The sequence below is a fragment of the Ostrea edulis genome, chromosome 2, assembly GCF_947568905.1.
Source record: "Ostrea edulis chromosome 2, xbOstEdul1.1, whole genome shotgun sequence".
Taxonomy (NCBI): domain Eukaryota; kingdom Metazoa; phylum Mollusca; class Bivalvia; order Ostreida; family Ostreidae; genus Ostrea; species Ostrea edulis.
The window spans coordinates 25,773,936-25,795,163 of NC_079165.1; the positions used below are offsets into that span (position 1 = coordinate 25,773,936).

The 21,228-nt window shown below is 34.2% G+C and overlaps 1 protein-coding gene and 1 long non-coding RNA gene across 3 annotated transcripts in view; one reads left to right on the plus strand and one right to left on the minus strand.

Moving 5' to 3' along the window:
* The window catches only part of LOC125679045 (dipeptidyl peptidase 2-like), a 91,265-nt gene that overhangs the window by 33,288 nt on the left and 36,749 nt on the right, over positions 1-21,228 (minus strand). For both annotated transcript variants that reach the window (XM_048917947.2, XM_048917948.2), the window contains exons 3-5: positions 12,905-13,068; positions 12,089-12,224; positions 11,551-11,635 (exon numbers count right to left, since the gene is read on the minus strand). In XM_048917947.2, the coding sequence (XP_048773904.2) occupies positions 11,551-11,635; positions 12,089-12,224; positions 12,905-13,068 (385 nt within the window). The remainder of the gene's footprint in view (positions 1-11,550; positions 11,636-12,088; positions 12,225-12,904; positions 13,069-21,228) is intronic.
* On the plus strand, positions 16,372-19,653 carry LOC130052195 (uncharacterized). Its single transcript, XR_008800581.1, has 2 exons — positions 16,372-19,125; positions 19,353-19,653. It is a non-coding gene; the product is annotated as an uncharacterized LOC130052195 (long non-coding RNA).

Below are 21,228 nucleotides of genomic sequence, written 5' to 3' on the forward strand. Positions count from 1 at the left end.
ATAATGTTCATTTACAAATTTCAGATACACACACACTGTAAAGAAATCTGGGCCCAATTCTACAAAAATATATCTGCAAATATTTCCAAATTTATGGTATTTGATCTTTTAAAATTAATCTATTACATATAAATATTACATGAAATGCACAAAATCTTTTCATATATACATTGCTTTCTTATTTAAAATGCAAGTAATATAGTTAGCCATGCATAAAAAATGTAATAGCCTGCCTCTTCAAAAAACTCTAAATATACTCTCACATCTAAAATGTATATATTTTTACATTTATTCGACTGTTCTTGAATATGCCTCTGTAATATGGGATGGCTGTGCCATTTTTGATATGATCGACAGATTGGAAGAGGTTCAGTTATGTGCCACAAGAATTGTTACAACTCCACCAATTTTGGCATAAAAAGATTCACTTTATTTCGAAACAGGCTAGAAACCTTTTGTCAATCATTGTCACATACACTGCTAAATTAATAACTTTTATACAAAATTCATACTAAAAATGCCAGTACCTGAGTATTTAAGCAATATACCCCCCCCACCCCCCCCAAATGTTTCCCTCTATAACAAACACAACAGTGAAGACTATTATGTTTCCCTCTATAACAAACACAACAGTGAAGACTATTATGAGGTTTCCCTCTATAACAAACACAACAGTGAAGACTGTTATGAGGTTTCCCTCTATAACAAACAACAGTGAAGACTATTATGTTTCCCTCTATAACAAACAGTGAAGACTATTATGAGGTTTCAAGCAGCAGACTAGATTGAACTGTACAAAAAATCTTTTGTACCTCTGTAGCTACCATACGAAAATGGAATCCGCAACCGAACTCCGAGTTCGAAGTCAGAGAAACCCATTCTCTCAGTGTATTTAAGAAACACATTACTGACATTATATATAAACCACCAAAATATTTTTTTTGGCAAACGAATTATCAATATTATTCACACTAAGACATAACTGCATGTTTAATGAACTACGATCTGTTCAGATGAAATGTCATAGCATATCTGAACTTTACATGTGGCATGAAAGAGGATATCTAAGTTTTTCTTTATATGCAGAAGGTTACTATATATGGCAAGAAACAACCTCTTTAATAAAATGTTTAGACTTGAAGAAGCTTTATGGGGTAATGACTTGATCCTTACGATATGAACTGCTTTATTTTCTCAGCAATTCACAAATATATAACTGAATTTGGTAGATTTCATTATTACATGTTATAACCTTATACCACTAGCTTATTTCGATGTAATTATAGCCATTTGACAATTGTACCGAATCTTATATACTAACATCAGTTGTGAAACTTGTAAGTTGTCTGCAGAACTTGTTTCCAATCCTTTTATATGGTATATTGTATCAAGTATGTTCAAATCAAATCACACAGTCTATACAATATGCATTCTGATTTTAAAGATTGATTGATTGATTGATTGTTTACAAGTCACGTCGAGAATTTTTCATTCATATTGAGACGTCACCAGTTGTAGATGAAATACCACAAATTTAGACCTATCCTTATAATGCTCAGGGGCGTAGCAGTGAGGGTTCTTTACCTGCCACGACATATGGAACCTCTGTTTTTTAAGGTCATATCCAAAAGACCCGTGATTCTCATTTCTAAATGTTGAGCATTTTGGCGAAGGAGCAATCACTACCAATTTTAACGTCTTAGGTTTGACGCGACTATGGCACAAGCGGGGCTCGAACTCACAACCCTCTGGTTACAAAGCAAACGCTCTACCACTGAACAGCCGTGACCACCAGTTTCACTCCACTACCTGTATATTTCAGTTTTTAATAGATCTCTATTACTACCTGTAAGCTAAATAATATCTATAAGCTAAATGATCAAAATTAAAGAGTGATAATGAAAATGTATTTTCAGTCTATAATGAGCCATACAGTTGTACCCTAGGGTCCAGACCCCTGTCCCAGGGATTTCACGTGCGAGTTGTCTAAAAATAAGAGGATTGTTAAAAGTTAAAACATTTTCATTTTATGATCTTCCTCATTTTATGATCTTCCTCCTGGGGACCTATTTTAACCCCTGACTGATAGGCAAAAATTTCATAATTTTAGTGGAAGCTAGCCTCCATATAACTATCCAGTTTATTTTTTAAATATTCAAAGGTAGAGAAGATATTTTATTAAAACATCCCTACCCATACAGCGCCGTCCTACAACTACCCATACAGCGCCGTCCTACAACTACCCATACAGCGCCGTCCTACAACCAGGACCCCTCTCACATGGGCCATGAATTTCGCTTTTTCAGTGGACCTAAGGCATTCGGATGCTCAATATAACTGAAAAAAGTTTGTTTCCAAGATGTTGAACGCGGGTACGTTAAGGCAGGTTATGAAATTTTTTACTGGGATAAAATCCGCGAAACAATGTGACGTCATAATTGAAATAAGTATATCACTAAGTATATATTAAATTCCGATTTTATTTTTTATTTGAAGGACACAACGCATGTTTCTAAACTTTTTCATTTTTTCAGCAAATTTAACTCTTTTTATGCCTAAAACTACTTTAACTGTGTTTTAAATGAAATATTTTGCGTAGTTTTCGAGTTTGAAAGAGATGAAATTCAAATCTTGCGATATGCATATTTTCTTTCGCTAGTTTACGCGCCATTTTGTGTGACGTCATGCGCCCTCTGGTTTGAAAACATCTATTAGCCATTTCATAAACAGATTAGATTTAATCGACAAAAAACCAATTGTCATGTTAACGGCTTGTAAATAATAATGCATTAAGATGTTTTATGCCGTGCTCGGGTGTACTAGTTGTCGGTAGAAAGGATTTAGACTGAGTATTTTTCAATTTTTCGAAGGAAGGTACGAGAAAAAAGACGTGGATAATTTTTTTGTTGGAGCAAGAACTTTACCTTAAAAAACACACCCAGTCACCTTTTCAAACATCGCTTGGATAGAGACCCTGATAAACTGCGAGAAAAATGGATATATCGAAGCTATAAGCACTGGTAGGCCTATAGCATACATTCTGTTTTGCTCTTCAAATTCAATACACACTCGGATCAACTGACCTTCACCTTGTAACAACATATATATATCGACGATACAATGTAACTTCTACCAACTGGTAGATTTACAACAACAAAAAATAAAGATACAAAATAATTGAACTTTTAATTATACAAATAATAGAATATTGTATTTCCTAACTTTAGATTGAATTATAAAATTATTTCTTTATTGAACTCGTAGCATCTTGAGTGCTTCGGTAGGCTATAACGCCGTGCTCCCACTTCGTACTTCCTAAAGATGTGCAGATCACAATTCAAAAATAGTAATAAGATTGCTTTATCAAAATAAAATAATGTGATTACCACTTTAAATTTGAATATTTTTATTGATTTGTGTGTGTGTTGTCTTTTTCTTTCTTTCCGAAATGCACGCATGACAATAGCTTGGCATAGGGCTTAGTTGTCAACAATTCAACGTATCATAATTTGTCTAATCCAAAAATAAATAATGATTGCACTGTTTATTTTAGAAAAACAGCGCCAATTACAGATGTATAAAGGAATAACATCCCCAAACAGTTTGTAGACAGCGACCCATATAAACATTATTTACTCACAATTTTGCCGATTTCATACACGCTTTACTCGCTATATTTGGGTATTTACATCGTTATATATGTGTGCACTGGTGGCGAACACATATAAAACTCGGACAATTTATCAACATCGATTTAAATGTTGCCCATGGTAAATTAATTAGGCCCCTAAAAGTTGAGTTTTTAATAATATCTCGCAGTACTTTCACAATCCGAAGGGCGCATGTGACGTCACTGTACCACGTGACTACCTACCTAATTAACTTGACTTTTTGAAATCGGGGCTTAGATTTAAGTCTGTATTGTGGTTAATTATCGCAAAATTTCGGCGAACGAACTATTAGAATTAATTACTATAAGCATAAAGAAGACAAAATGCATGTAATATTGTATACTTTGAAAACATGAGATATGTCCTTTAAGTTTTATTTATGCACAAAATAAACCATCCAGCTACTAAGATCCAACGAAATTCGAAATGCTATACTGCTGTTGTGTAATTTAATCTGTCTGATCGATATGAAAGTAAACTGATGACGTCATGACTATACATCGAGTGACATTGACACATGCAAGGAATTTGTTCATGTGTGCCATGCAAATATCGACAAAATGTAGAGTATTTGAAATATATGACATGGGATATATGGAATATATATGTGAAACGCTGAGAATTTATTGATATTAAGAAGGTATGTTGATATCATTCATTGACAACTTTGTTTAACGGAGAAAGCATTCCATTTAGCATGTCGATCCGATTTTCCTCTGTCACAGACTGAAATAAAACTGCAAAAGTAGCACATTAGCCCGCATACTTTTAGAGACTTTTTATACACCATTTGAAAGGTCATAAACAAATGTACACAGCAATTACTGATAGAATCCTCTATGTAGCGCCAAATTAACATAAACTCAAATAATTGAAGATATCTTCAATTATTTGAAGATATCATTAATTCAATTATTGCTCTCTTCAATTGAATTAATGCGCGCATTAAATCAATTATTGCTCTCATCAAATGAATTAATGTGCGCTTCAATTCAATTATTGCTCTCATCAATTGAATTAATGTGCGAATCAATTGAATTAATGAAAGCAATAATTGATTTAATGCGCGCATTAATTCAATTATTGCTCTCTTCAATTCAATTGATGCACGCATTAATTCAATTAATGAGAGCAATAATAGATTTGATGCGCGCATTAATTCAATTATTGTTCTCTTCAATTCATTTGATGAGAGCATCAATTTAGTAGAAATATTGCTCGCAATAATTAATTTAGAGCTCGGTTTAAATAATTTGATGATCTCTTTAATTCAATTGAAGATATCTTTAAATCATTTACAATGCTTTTGTATAAGGAATTAATGCGCGCATCAATTCTTTTAAAGAGAGCAACAATTCAATTTAAGATATCATTAATTCAATTGTGGATATGTTGAATTGAAGATATCTTTAATTATATAGTTGCTCTCTCTAAAAGAATTATTGCTCTCTTCAAATGAATTAAAGATATCATTAATTCAGTTGAAGAGAGCAATGATTGAATTAATGCGCGCATTAAATCAATTATTGCTATCATCAAATGAATTAATGCGCGCATCAATTCAATTATTGCTCTCATCAATTGATTTAATGCGCGCATTATATCAATTATTGCTCTCTTCAATTGAATTGTAGCGTGCATCAATTCAATTGTTGATATCATTAATTCATTTGAAGAGATCATTAATTCAATTGAAGCGCGCATCAATTCAGTTGGAGAATTAATGCTATCATCAATTCAATTAATGCGCGCAATAATTCAGAATTGAAGATATCATTAATTATTTGAAGAGATCTTTAATTCAATTAATGCGCGCATCAAATGAATTGATGATATCTTCAAATAATTGAAGATATCTTCAATTATTTGAGTTTATGTTAATTTGGCGCTCCATAATCCTCTGTTAAGAAAACTTTTAAAGAAAACTACATAGCATCATGCAAAATGTAAAACATATGAGCTAGATGGTTTCGTGTTTAAATGTTCAATAATTATTTCTTATTGAAAGTGGTAGGATTCTATCAGTAATTCTGATATACTATGGGTATTTTACCATCATTATCGCCAGTTAGACCAATATTTGAATCTTGGGATAATGTGCTACTTTACATTTTCTATTAAGGTACCTCCATACTCTATTTATAACAGTCATACAGTGACGTCATACAGGAGCGCATGTTTGTCATGTTGTTATGATACAAAATGTTCTCATGTAAACAAGCAAAATAGTTTTTAAGAGTTAGTAGCTCCCTCTCTCTATGTAAGACAGATTTTAAAAATTATGCAGTTTACGTGCATAAATGAAGCATGACCTGCCTTAACATACCCGCAAAGGACAAGAAGACTTTACACAAATGTATTTTCATATATGATCAATATAACCCTGCCCTTGGCCCTGAACACCTGAGCTTATAGGGACATGAATTTCACAATTTGGTATAGTTCTTCATGTTACTTATTACTATAAAGTTACGTGTCCACGAGTCAAGAAGAAGATTCATAAAGCAGTAAATAATGCACATTTTTGCTATATGTCAAGCTACATGTCACCCTGGCACCAGAATCCCTGATCCATGGGTCATAGAATTCTAATTAATATGCATCTGCATGCAGTCTGTCTGATAAATATCCAGAAGTAAAAGAAAATTTTTAATTACGGTAAAGATTGCATTATTCTTAAGGATATTGTCCTGCCTCTCAGCTTACTTGAGTAAAAATGGATCTATACCAAGGCTGAAGTTAGGTTTACTGAATGAAAGCACTAACAAATTGATGAAACAAGACTTTGTGGTCTAGGAAACAAAGACCGAAGACACTAAATGGATGATTTTTTATTGGAATTTCATGAAAAAAACCATTATGTTTGGTTTCTGGTTTCACGTCATTCCATTAAAAAATCGTCTCCAGTTATAGAATATTACATCTACAAATGATGCTTGCTTTTTGATTAAATGGGATATTACATCCTAATACGTACTAAGCTGAAACCCAAAACATGCTTATCAGGAAATTTACACAATTGGTATAAGGGTTTACAAGGTTCTAAATTTTGGTGCCAATGACGAATTCTCAAAAACTATTCCATATATAAAATTTGAATCTGCTATCCCTGTATTACAAAGTTATGGCAGAAACACATAGAACAGAGACTAAAGCTACTTCCCCAAGTCTTGTATTACCTCACGGTCCCCTGCTTTTCCATGTGTTTCTATTTCAATTACATATATCATCTTAATGAAAGATAGAAACATGTATGCCCCCTATGGTGCAAAATTGAAAAGGGTTATATATTTGTATCATTTAATTGATAGTAGTGCCAAACCAATTCAAGATATTGAGCAGACAATATCTTCCTATGTCCAGAGTGGATAAACCCTTCACCATTTGACCTCAAAATCAATAGGGGTCATCTACTCCTTAGGATTTAACATGTACCAAGTTTGGTGTCAATCAAGCAAAGGGTCTAAAAATGTTGGAGACAATATATTACCATGTCCAGCTTGACACTTGACCTTTGACCATGTGAACCTAAAATTCATAGGGGTGATCTACTCCTTATGATGTAATAGTGTTTCAAGTTTGATATCTGTCAAGCAAAGGGTTCTCAAGATATTGAGCAGATAGTATATTCCTATGCCCAGAGTTGATTGACCTTTGACCATGTGACCTCAAAATCAATAGGGGTAATCTACTCCTTAGGATGTACCAGTGTACTAAGATTGATGTCTGTCAAGCAAGGATTCTCAAGATATTGAGTAGGCAATGTATTTGTATGTCCAGTTTGACTCTTGACCTTTGACCATGTGACCTCAAAATCAGTTGGGATCATCTACTTCTTACAATGTACTAGAGTACCATGTTTGATGTATGTTAAGGAAAGGGTTCTCAAGATATTGAGTGGACAGTATCTTCCTACATGTATGTCCAAAGTGGATTTACCCTTGACCATGTGATCTCAAAATTAATAAGGGTCCTCTTTCACTCATATCCAACCCACATAAGAAATAACATTATGATCAAGTGAATGGTTTTCTAGATATTGAGTGGACAACATGTGGTCTACCTACATTCTGACTGGCATGTGCAAAGCAATATGTCCCTCTTCTTTGAAGGGGGACATAATAAATATCGAAGTAGATCTTATTTTTGTTGTGATCAGTTTCTTTAAAGACAAGATTATTGAGATTCATAAACCAAACACACATTTTCTTAGTTTGCATTTCCAGTTTGCCTAATGGTTACTGATGTAAACAACGTGATCTGGATTAAGCAGATATTTTTTTGATGCTTTAAGTTCTTAACCTTTAGATTTCTATCTACTGCATACGCCCATTTAAAAAATCAAAAGGTTTGATCCATACAATTTAGCAAAGAGTAATTGTAGACTAAGACTTTGGTAGAAAAGAATGTACCTAAAAACCCAAAAGTTATTGGCAGAAATTATTTTGAAGTAGATCAAAGGTCAAGGTCACAAGATAGGTCTTGTCACAAGACATACACATATGCGATATGAATTAGACCTCATCTCTTATAGTTCAAATAATGTTTCTGAAAATTATGTCAATTGTACTCAAAATGATATTGAGGCTTGAAAATGTTTATGTCACACTGTGTTGCTCATGTGCAATTTTGGTATTTAAAATTAACTACAACTATTTTGTGTGTTTTCAAATTTATTCCCTTCATTTTGGTGGGGTTAAATGATACTTTGGACCTAATATGGTAAACATTGGCCTAGTTTTTCCAAGACATAACCGGTATTCCTAACAGTTTCTGCACACCACATAATGCTCACTATCCCGTGGGCATCATTTCCAAGATGTAGCCCACATTCCAAACAGTTTCTGCACATCATAAAACACACGCTGTCCCATGGGCCATACAATAAGCTCATCACGCATTTAATTATGGTGAGCTGAGAATCATTTTATGCCATAGCTAAGTATTTTCTATTAGTGTATATTATTCAGTGCTGAAAATAAATCATTTTCAATTGGAAAGAGTCCATGAGCCACATTGCTTACCTAAGCAGTAACAATTCTCTTAAACTTTAAACACTTGTCATTTTCCCATGTTAGCTGTGAATATTACAAGAGGGTCTACTTGCATTTCAATTCAGAAAACTGTTTTGACCTGGCTCTTCAAAAAACAATTTGTGAAAAAATAATGTTTCTTTATACTGCATGTGAACTTACTTTAGCATTCTTTATACTACATGTGAACTTACTTTACTAGTATTCAAACTAATGTTTCTTTATATTACATGTGAACTTACTTTACTAGTATTCAAACTAATGTTTCTTTATACTGCATGTGAACTTACTTTAGCATTCTTTATACTACATGTGAACTTACTTTACTAGTATTCAAACTAATGTTTCTTTATACTACATTTGAACTTACTTTACTAGTATTCAAACTAATGTTTCTTTATACTACATGTGAACTTACTTTACTAGTATTCAAACTAATGTTTCTTTATACTACATTTGAACTTACTTTACTAGTATTCAAACTAATGTTTCTTTATACTACATGTGAACTTACTTTACTAGTATTCAAACTAATGTTTCTTTATACTACATGTGAACTTACTTTACTAGTATTCAAACTAATGTTTCTTTATACTACATGTGAACTTACTTTACTAGTATTCAAACTAATGTTTCTTTATACTACATTTGAACTTACTTTACTAGTATTCAAACTAATGTTTCTTTATACTGCATGTGAACTTACTTTACTAGTATTCAAAATTTGCTGCAAATGAATCTGATGCACTATTGGGTGTTATCATATGATTTAGTGTTTGTTCTGTGTTGATAATCGAATAAATAGAAATGTTCATATAAATTAGCACTCTTCTTGCTTCACTGTAAAAGATGCTTAACAAAATTGATTCTACTAAAAATAACTACACGTACAATACTCAGGGATATTAGAAATTCCCGTAGTACTTTAAACAAAACAAGTTTTTTCCTTTCTTCCCAATATCTTACATACATAGCCTAAGCTTGGTCATCTACATGAAAAATTTACTGCATTTCAGACATAATCCATATACAGTGAAACCTGTCTAATCCGTCATACACTGGGAGACATTAAGTACAGCGAAACTTGTCTAATCCGACCCACACTGGGGTACATTAAGTACAGTGAAACCTGTCTAATCCGACATACACTGGGAGACATTAAGTACAGTGAAACCTGTCTAATCCGACATACACTGGGGTACATTAAGTACAGTGAAACCTGTCTAATCCGTCATACACTGGGAGACATTAAGTACAGTGAAACCTGTCTAATCCGACACACACTGGGACACATTAAGTACAGCGAAACCTGTCTAATCCGACACACACTGGGGTACATTAAGAACAGTGAAACCTGTCTAATCCGACATACACTGGGAGACATTAAGTACAGCAAAACCTGTCTAATCCGACATACACCGAGATACATTAAGTACAGTGAAACCTGTCTAATCAGACATACACTGGGAGACATTAAGTACAGTGAAACCTGTCTAATCAGACATACACTGGGAGACATTAAGTACAGTGAAACCTGTCTAATCAGACATACACTGGGAGACATTAAGTACAGTGAAACCTGTCTAATCAGACATACACTGGGAGACAATTTTTTGGTTGGAATACACAGTTTTTTGGAACAAACAGTGAACAAACCAATGAAAATATGAAATAAGGGTAACATGCCCTGTGAAACAGATTGCACAGGTGTCGGATTAGGCAGTTTTCATTTTATGTGTATCTCCTGTTAGTAAACTGAACCCCTAAACAAGAGGTCATAAATTTCATAACTTCATAGTAGAAAGTTGCAGGTCCCTGGATAGCATAATTACAATACAAAGTTGTTTCTAAGATGCACTGGTGTAGAGAAGATGGTCTTTAAAGATTACACTAACTACGGAGGATTTCAACCTACCCCAAAGTCCCAAGCTGTAATAGGACTATAAATTGCAGTCATTGTTTCCCTACCCCTAAAGATGCTACATACCAATTTTGTTCAAATGCTAACACACCACAAGAAACAGGCATTGACTACAACAGGACGTCTAAAGGAATCATGTGATCTTACAAATACCATCCTGTCATGTCTATTTCAGAAAATAATTGTCCTGAGAAAAATGTAGATAATCAACATTTTGAGGCCTTTTGAAATAATACAATTTTTTATAGAAATTAATTGTGTATAGCTAACACATGCATCACACACTTTCATGTAATGATGTTACTTTTAACAAGAAATATCAACCAAACCATATACCATTATCAGATTCATATCACTAATTTGCAGGGTGTGTCATACAATATATGCCTTAGTACCATTGCAAGCAGAAATCAATACACAATACAAAACACTACTGCCTCCATGTGCTGAACCATTTAAAAGTCATGGCCAAAGACAAAGAGTATATAGGCAATAAAAACTTCTATTAAATGTTACATAATTACCCATCAAAGAAAAAATATACTGACTCCACTTACTGAGAAATCAATAGGAAAATGGAATGCAGTATATAAACTTAGATATTATGATGGCAAGCACCACAAAGGGGCCCCACTTTGTGGCATTATTTGCAAAGTCCAAGGTCCATAACTCTCTCAAAAATAGGTCAACAAAACTTCATCTGTAACCCATTAATAAATTTCCATTTCAACAACTACAGGAATAATAAAACAAGGCCAGAGAAGCGCACATTTGTATGGATGGACAGATGCATGCATATGCAGGCTGATCACTGTAAGTCACCCACATGTTGCAGGGCCTTAATTATGACTCACAGGAAGAGTTGATGCCCCCCCCCCCCTTTCCCTGTTATGAATCAACAGATGGAGATGAAACTAAAACTTACCCCCTGGTTTCATGGATAATGTGTCCATCTCTATAAAACCTCTCCTTATTCTGTCAACACACTTCGGTGTAACTTGATTGAAATCCTGCCAAAAAATCACAAGCAAATTAGAATTTGAATGTTTGTGTGTAAGGGGTTGGGGGGGGGGGGGGGGTTGAGATAGCAGCAAAGCATTCAGAAAAATATTATTAATTCACCAAATATTTTCTTACAGACTGATAGATGGACAAGAATTTATGTCCTAGTATTTTTGAGGGGGGGATAAACAAGGATACAACATTTTTCATTTTATATGTACATATTCTGAGGTTATAGAGTGGTTTTAGTTCAACAAATTATCTTTGTTACCAATTAACGAAACTAAAATTGTGATATGTAACCATTCTAGGCCTCCATACGATACACCCAATTACTTCATAAGCTGTCTCGGAGCTGTTTATTTAAGCTTGGTAATATCCTTGGCTGAGGAGCCTTAGAGATTGTAGTCATCTAAACCCGTACATCTGCGAACATGAAATGATCAATCCTGTAGTAATACCTTGGTAACATCCTCCCAGAAAAAGTCTCTCTTTGAGTCTGCAGAAAGTAGATTAATCGGAGCACTTGCTGCAATGCTGCCTGCCACCAAGTTTGGATACTTAAATCGTATGTAGGCACTCAGCATTCCTCCATAACTAAAATGTATTTTTTTTTTGAAAATGTAAACAAGACGAACAAATTACATGAATTCAATCATACAAAAACTGTGACTGCTGTCAACAGTATCATTTTATTTTTAAGTAAAACTTTATTACTGTAAACAAGAGTGTTTAGATCTATGCAACTGGTTGGCAACTATTTTTTTTTTTTGCAACAATTTTTTGAAATGGTAATTCAAAGAGACCATGGCAAGGATGTATGCAGTCAGATAATGCTCTGACTCCGAGTCATAAAACAACAGTCAGGTAATGCTCTGACTCCACGAGCCATAAAACTTGCAGTCAGGTAATGCTCCGAGCCATAAAACTTGGACAAGCTATAACTTTTAATCTAAGTCCCATTATCATAGATAGAACACTGTGGAATCATTTTTTGAGAAGGTTAATTTTCGTTGATTGCAGATTTTTTTACCAGTTCATGGGAGATGTAATTTCAATGTATCATCTGTTTTAAGGAATTACACCCACGTATTGCAATCATTTGACAATAAAGATGGACCAGAACTTGTCTAGTTTTATGTCTCCAGAGCCAGGTCTTTTACATATATCTGAATTGTACACATTTTTGTACTGCCTTCAATTTCTTTGGCATGTAGGCGAAAGCCATTCATGACTTATAGTTAAGACAAATCAGCTGAGTGAAAATATTGCCAAACCTGCCACCAAAAGCGATGACTGGACAAGAGGTGGCATTCAGTTCCTGCCTCAGGGTAGTCAACAAAACAGCATAATCTCCTAGGGCCTGTTCAATGCTCAGTAACCCAATATATGGGTGGGAGAAACTCTGGTTTCCAAATGGTAATGATTTTCCATAAAAACGCTGAAAAAAATTAAGTACATCAGTATTTGTCAAGCTGTCAATATGAAGTGTCTCCTCTGCTTGAAAATGTGCGAAGATGACAATTCGTTGTAAATTAAAATTTCCTGAAGGTGAAGGGATGTAATTTTTCAATTTGTTCTTCAAGTTCTGATATCAGCTGAATAATGAAGGTCAAGACAGGTTTAAAATTTTTAAAACTTTGAAATAATCTTTATTCATACATGTAAAATCAATCGATTTTTTATGAAAATTTACAGCAGTGAATATTAAATGTAAAATGGAATACCAGAGTTTGTAATATGTGTAACAACCATTAAGGATTTTGTTCCTGATACAGTAAATTCAACACTGAGCAACAACAGAGGTCCAATCAAGCCCTATGGATCAATCTTTACTAGGATTTAACATTGGAACTGCAAAGTGGATCATTCCCACTTTTGCAGTAAAGTTTAGCAGATGTTGGCATGTATAAACTCTACGCAATCACAGAGTTTTAATTCTATTACAACTGTTTTGTAATCTGCAATGTGATTGGTTAATACACTGAGGCTAGCAGCAATTAAATGAGCACCAGTTCTCGAGTATGCCATCACATTAGAATGAAGCTAAAACATACACTGTAATTCAAATGTACACATTTCATGATATATTCATCAAAAATCAACAAAACAAGAGAAAAACCCACCCTAATACAAAAAACCCTATACCCTAAGGATCATGAAATTTACAATTTTGGTAAAGGACTACCTGCATGCTCTTTCTAAATAATCCATTTAGTTTCAATTTAGATTTAAACACATTAAAGAAACTGTTTAAAAATGTTTTTACACTTTAATACTATATACATGTGCACTTAGCTACTACCAAGTTTAGCCTCATCCTGGAGTCGGGACCTCTACCCCAGGAATCATGAAATTTACAATTTTGGAAGAGGCCTTCCTGCTCTACGTCACTATGCATTTGATTTTTCTTACACATGTGCAGTTGTAGAGAAGATTTTTGAAAATTGGTAAATTTTTGGCAATCTTTGCCCCGCCCTAGGCCTCAGGGGTGCAATACATTAAAAGTCCTGAAATTTACAATTCATATCCCCCTTGTCCCAAATATGCTTTATTCCAAATTTGAAAAGAATTGGAATTGTAGTTATCAAGAAGTTAAAAATGTTCAACTGTTAACGGACGACAGACACAGAAAAATCCGCAATTTCCGAGATATCAGTTTTTTGTGATGGAGGTACGTTCAGTATTCTGTTGAACATTTGGGTGGGTACAAGATGCATACATATAGTATAGACTGGCTATGTAAATAAGGATTCAAAGGGAGAAATTCACTTCATTATAATATGCTTAAATTCATTATATCTGTGTTCATTATGAATAATTTTTATATTGTCTAGAATACATCAACAATTTGCTTAGGAAATCGATTTAACCTCATCTTCTTGGATAGCCGTCAAATCGACGATGCTTTCAGTGTCGCCTCATGTGACTGCAGAGTCTGAATGCGGATGTGCAGTCTCCCACACTGCGGACAAGCTATGCTGCAGGATGTGCCCTACTGTTTCTCTTTTCTTGCCTGACATTTCACTTCAAGGCCATCAAAACGTGTGGTTTCAAAGAGCTTGACACCTTTGTTGACCTCAGTCCTCCATTTGTCATGGTCTTTGGCCAGGGACTCCAATCCATGGACTTTGATGTCACAGGCTTTGAGAGGAGTCTTGACTGCATCCTTGTAGCATTTCAAGGGAGCTCCTAGATTACGACGTGTGCCCAAAGCAAGCTCCTAGATTACGTGTGTCCATAGCAAGCTCTGAGAGAAACAGCTGTTTAGGGATACGGTCATCACCCATTCTCATAACATGACCGTTCCATCTTAGCTGAGCCTCGCTATAGCCATAAAGCTATGTCCGTGTTGCTATATTTGAGTTTTACTGTACAGTAGTTAAAAGTAGATTTATTAAAATATGCAGCCTCTAGAGTGTCTACAATCTTTTTCTATTAAGTCCTCTAGTGACCTTGCCCTTACACCTTTTGAACTCCAAAGCAGTAAGGGTTCTTTCTACCTTGATAACAAAGCTATATGTGAGGTATCAAATCAAGCAAAGCATGCACCCTCTTGAGTGTCTACAAGGTAGGTCAGCATTTCACACATACAGACTGATCACGCACCCACATATGAACAGGTCTCAGCTATCCCTCTTGCAATGAATTGTGAGGAAATAATGAGGTGTTCATATAGTGATGGAATGGAAAACATGCTGCTTATGATATTACCATCACAAAGCTAAATTCATAATAATGACAAAATTTACATACAATAGAATGACATATTGCATTAGACTTAATTACTGTACATTCCGAAATATAAGTGAGTAATTTTTGCGACAAGTATCACTTGCAAATTAAAATTACTGCATATTGCTACAATACATGCAATGACTCTTCATCAACAGAGCACTCGTAAATTTATGTTCTCACAATTTGATATATACGAGTATAATTTCGTGATGTCAAATACTCGCATAAAATAAGGAATCTCTACGGTATCTTTATCATTGGTTGATTATCAATTGTCTTTGAAATTTGAAAAACTGCTCATATTTATTAGATGTCAAATTTTAAACATCTTCAATATTTGTATTGAATGTTACACCTAAAACTATGATAGATCTATTACATGTATATTGTTTTATTATTTGTATTGAATGTTATACCTAAAACTATGATAGATCTATTACATGTATATTGTTTTATTATTTGTATTGAATGTTATACCTAAGATTATGATAGATCTATTACACGTATATTGTTTTATTATTATGATAGATCTATTACATGTATATTGTTTTATTATTTGTATTGAATGTTATACCTAAGATTATGATAGATCTATTACACGTATATTGTTTTATTATTTATATTGAATGTTATACCTAAGATTATGATAGATCTATTACACGTATATTGTTTTATTATTTGTATTGAATGTTATACCTAAGATTATGATAGATCTATTACACGTATATTGTTTTATTATTTGTATTGAATGTTATACCTAAGATTATGATAGATCTATAAACACGTATATTGTTTTATTATTTGTATTGAATGTTATACCTAAGATTATGATAGATCTATTACACGTATATTGTTTTATTATTTGTATTGAATGTTATACCTAAGATTATGATAGATCTATTACACGTATATTGTTTTATTATTATGATAGATCTATTACACGTATATTGTTTTATTATTTGTATTGAATGTTATACCTAAGATTATGATAGATCTATTACACGTATATTGTTTTATTATTATGATAGATCTATAAACACGTATATTGTTTTATTATTTGTATTGAATGTTATACCTAAGATTATGATAGATCTATTACACGTATATTGTTTTATTATTTGTATTGAATGTTATACCTAAGATTATGATAGATCTATTACACGTATATTGTTTTATTATTTGTATTGAATGTTATACCTAAGATTATGATAGATCTATTACACGTATATTGTTTTATGATTTATGTCAATCTACAGATATTAATATTCACCAATTTTTATTTTTATTTTTAATAAACCTTAATTTGCTGTTTCAATGTTTTCATTTCTCAATGATCCTTCAACTTGACATAAAAGCCAATACATGTGCTTATATTTTAATACAAAACTAAAAACAAAAACAAAAACCAAAGGGGGGGGTGTTCTCATGTAATATGAATACATGATGGAATTTGTCTATTATGCAAATGATGCCCCATGCCTTCATTGTTTTAATATCCCCCACAACATATTTCTCAATGACCTTTCAAATGACATAAAAGCCATAATACAAAAAAGGTTTTATTACATAATATGAATATTGCTGATTATGTACAAATAATATCCCATGCACATGCTTCCACTGTATTAATACCCTCTAGAATACAATCAAACTAGACAAATATTCCTTCAGTTAATCATCTGACTGAGTCATGCATGCATGAAGTCAATTGCAATTGTGTATACTTCTCCAAAGCATCTTTTATATAAAATCCAAATACATTGTACCATTAACTATCAACTTCAGACTCATTAAAATGCTTCCATTTTGATGAGTGGGATGAGATATGCTTGACATCCTCCAGCTGAGAGAGAATTTTCACTGTGGAGGTAATAATCAGACCTGGAGTACTGCATGGTGGGAATGGCAGATGAGAAAGACTGTCACTCTCTTCACAATAAAGGGTGAGATTCAGATGTGTATTGTTTCTCAACAATTTGCCTTCTCAAGTGTGTTTCAGCCTTCAACGTTTGGTACAGTATTAGCGATATTAGAAGCTCCATCAAGATCAACATAACCCTCACTGATCATTCACGGCAGCTAATTATTCTTGCCCAGTGGATATATCAATTAATGAGATCTTTTTTGCCATGATCATTCAACAGAGTTTCAGCATCAATATTGAATCAGCCCATGCATTAAATATAATAACAAGAGGTCCATGGGCCACATCACTCACCTGAGTCACATTGGCCCAGCTTTTGTTCAGCTGTTGTGATTTTTAAAAGATTTTTTTTTCAATCTTTAATCCCATGAAAAAATTTAAATGGTCGATCTTGACTTAACTGATTCAGAACATATATTCACGCAACAAGGTGATGCCTCAACACTAATGACTAACATGACCTTGCTGTTCTGGGAGAAGGTCAAGGTCACATAGATCAGTGGTATAAAATGAAAGGTTTTGCCATAAGAAATCTATATACAAAATATAAAAGCTCTATTTTAGATAGTTCAAGAGTCTATTGAATAGGTCAGATTTCTATAATCATTAAATCAGTGTGTCCATTTTTACTGAAAAACAGGGGACTGCAAGATAACACAAGACTTGGGAAAGTTGTTAATCTCTGTGAATATATGTCTTTATCCTGATGGGGTTTTATTAAGGTTGGTCATCTCATTCTTAAACCAGATCACTGTGACCTAAGTTTTCGGGTCATGACATTCCTTTCTACAAAGACACATCAACTAAAAAGATTAGATGAATCAAACCAGACAGGCTTTTACTATACAAATCATTCTTAATGGAGAGCACTGCACCTAGTTTTAGTTTGCGACATACCTTCCCCTACTCTGCATATCAGCTGACAAGGTTTCATAATTCTATAAACACCCTTAGTGTACAAATGATGAGTGATGATTGTTTACATACTTGGTCAAAATAACTCTTAAATAAGGTCAATGTGACCTACCTAACAAACAGTACAGACAGCGTTACAGACACCTAGACCAGTGACACAGAGGAGCTCACAAATACAGACAGCGGTACAGACATCTAGACCAGTGACACAGAAGATCTTATAAATAAAGACAGCAGTACAGACACCTACACCAGTGACACAGAAGAGCTCACAAATACAGACAGCGGTACAGACACCTAGACCAGTGACACAGTGGTACAGACACCTACACCAGTGACACAGTGGTACAGACACCTAGACCAGTGACACAGCGGTACAGACACCTAGACCAGTGACACAGATGATCTTATAAATACAGACAGCAGTACAGACACCTAGACCAGTGACACAGATGATCTTCATACACGCCAACTTTCCCGATTTAGGCGGGATCTTCCCGATTTTACCCTCCGGTCCCGCTTTGCCGATCGGGAAAGCAAAATTACCCTAAAATCCCGATTTGAAATTTTTTCCGACCAAAATTTCCGATTTCACGATTGAAAACGAGTTTGAAAGCGGGATAATCGTGAAATCTTGTGACCAGAATTGGAAATCCCGCGTCATTTCTGAACTGGCCAATCAGAAATCGGGACAATAGTCAGCCATTGCTGTTTACCTGTGTCGCATGGTGTCGGGTTGGTCTGCCTGTGTCGGGGTGTTTATTGGACAGTACGAAGCATGTTTTGATAGTAATTAATCGGGAAGACGGATTTCAAATTGACCTATCCTTTACACAAACGTGAATGACAACGATGCTAGTGTCACCACCAAACAATCGGACATTCCGCCTCTCGCTGACAGCATCCAAAATTTGCAATAAGGTACGTCAAGTATATATTTTTTCCAACTATAATAATATAGGCTATCCAAATCTATCCGTCTATAGCGATGTATTATATAGTCTATATAGTGTAGTATTCATTAAATATACTTTGTGATGCGTAATTCGCACAAGTCTGTACTGAATTTTTTATTTAGCAAGTAGCCTTAATTTACAAGTAAAACGGAATATTTTGATGTGTTTTTTTTTTCCTGGTAATTATTTCAGATGTCATGGGTGCAAAGGTTTTGTTCGCAAACTTCATAGCAGGGCAGATCACTCCTTTTTTGGTTGCAATGCAGATTATTCCACCAGTCTCTGCAAGCCCATGTTTACAGACAAGCAAGATCGCCTTTGCAGTCGTACCTAAATGCATGTGCTTTAATTTAAATTTTGATATATAGACCGGCCAATGTTTATTGTATGGTGTAAAAGGATGCAACCTTAAATATTATTTGATATTATGTATGTGACTTGTTGGAGAAGATTTTTTGCTGAATAGATGATTTTAATAAAATATTAATGTATATCTTTCAAAGTTTTTTTTATATAGTTAATGGTCAAACACATTTGATGTTGTGTTAATATATGATACATTAACAATGATTTGATTGATATTTTATTTGAAAGGACAAATATTTATTTTCATGTTAAAATGTCGTGAATTTTGAGCTTTGAAAAAAGGTCGTCGCGCGCAAAATCCCCCATGGGGATTTTTAAAAGTTGGCATGTATGGATCTTTTTTTTTTGGCAAAAAAAAAAAAAAAAAAAAAAAAAAAAAAGATCCATACATGCCAACTTTTAAAAAATCCCCATGGGGGATTTTGCGCGCGACGACCTTTTTTCAAAGCTCAAAATTCACGACATTTTAACATGAAAATAAATATAATGGGGAAAATAATAATAAAAAGAATTGTACTTGGTGTAGACAGACATTTGAGAATGGAACAAGCTGGATTCAGGGCAGGAAGAGGCACTACGGAACAGATATTTGTCCTACGTAATATTCTAGAACAAGCTATAGAATGGAACTCCAACCTCTATCTATGCTTCGTCGATTTTGAAAAAGCCTTTGACAGCGTACACAGGGAAACCCTTTGGAAGATCATGAAATCTTATGGAATACCAGACATAATAATCAGTATGGTTAAATTAATGTATGAAGACAGTGAATGCGCAGTTGTTGATGGGAATGGTACAACAGAATGGTTTAATGTTAAATCTGGTGTCAAACAAGGATGCAACATGTCGGGTTTCTTGTTCCTCCTGGTAGTTGACTGGATAATGAAAAAGACAACAGCAGATAACAACTCAGGCATAAGATGGAATATGACAACAAAATTAGACGATCTAGATTTTGCAGACGACATCGCTTTATTATCCAGCAGCAAAGATCAAATACAACAAAAACTGAACTCTCTAAACAGATATGCAGCTAGAACAGGTTTAAAAATCAATACAGGAAAAACCAAAGTTATGCGTCTAAATGCTGCAAACATCACACCAATAACCATCAATGGGAACAACATAAACGATGTGGATGAGTTCATTTACCTCGGAGCAACAGTAAGCAAGACAGGAGGTACTAATGAAGATATAAGAAGAAGAATTGGCCATGCAAGAGTAGCATTCCATAAGCTACGCAAGATCTGGAGCAATAACCAACTCAACAGAAAAACAAAAATGAAGCTCTTCAGCTCAAATGTAATAGCTGTGTTATTGTATGGCAGTGAGACCTGGAAAATGACAAAAGGGGACGAAAAACTTGTAGATACCTTCCAGCACAAATGTCTTAGGAAAATCTTAAAGATCTACTGGCCAATGAAAATATCAAATGTAGCAGTTAGAGAGATAGCAGGAGTAGCAAAGATCAGCACTATGATAAAAACACGCAGATGGCAATGGATTGGACATGTGCTACGGATGGATAAAAGAACACACCCATATGTAGCCCTTAGTTGGACACCAGAAGGAAAAAGAAAGAGAGGAAGACCGAAGGAAACGTGGTGAAGAACAATAGAAAGAGAGAGGAAAGAACTAGGTTTTGGGTCATGGACAGAGGCAGCAAGATCAGCCCAGGATAGAATTAAATGGAGAGGACTTG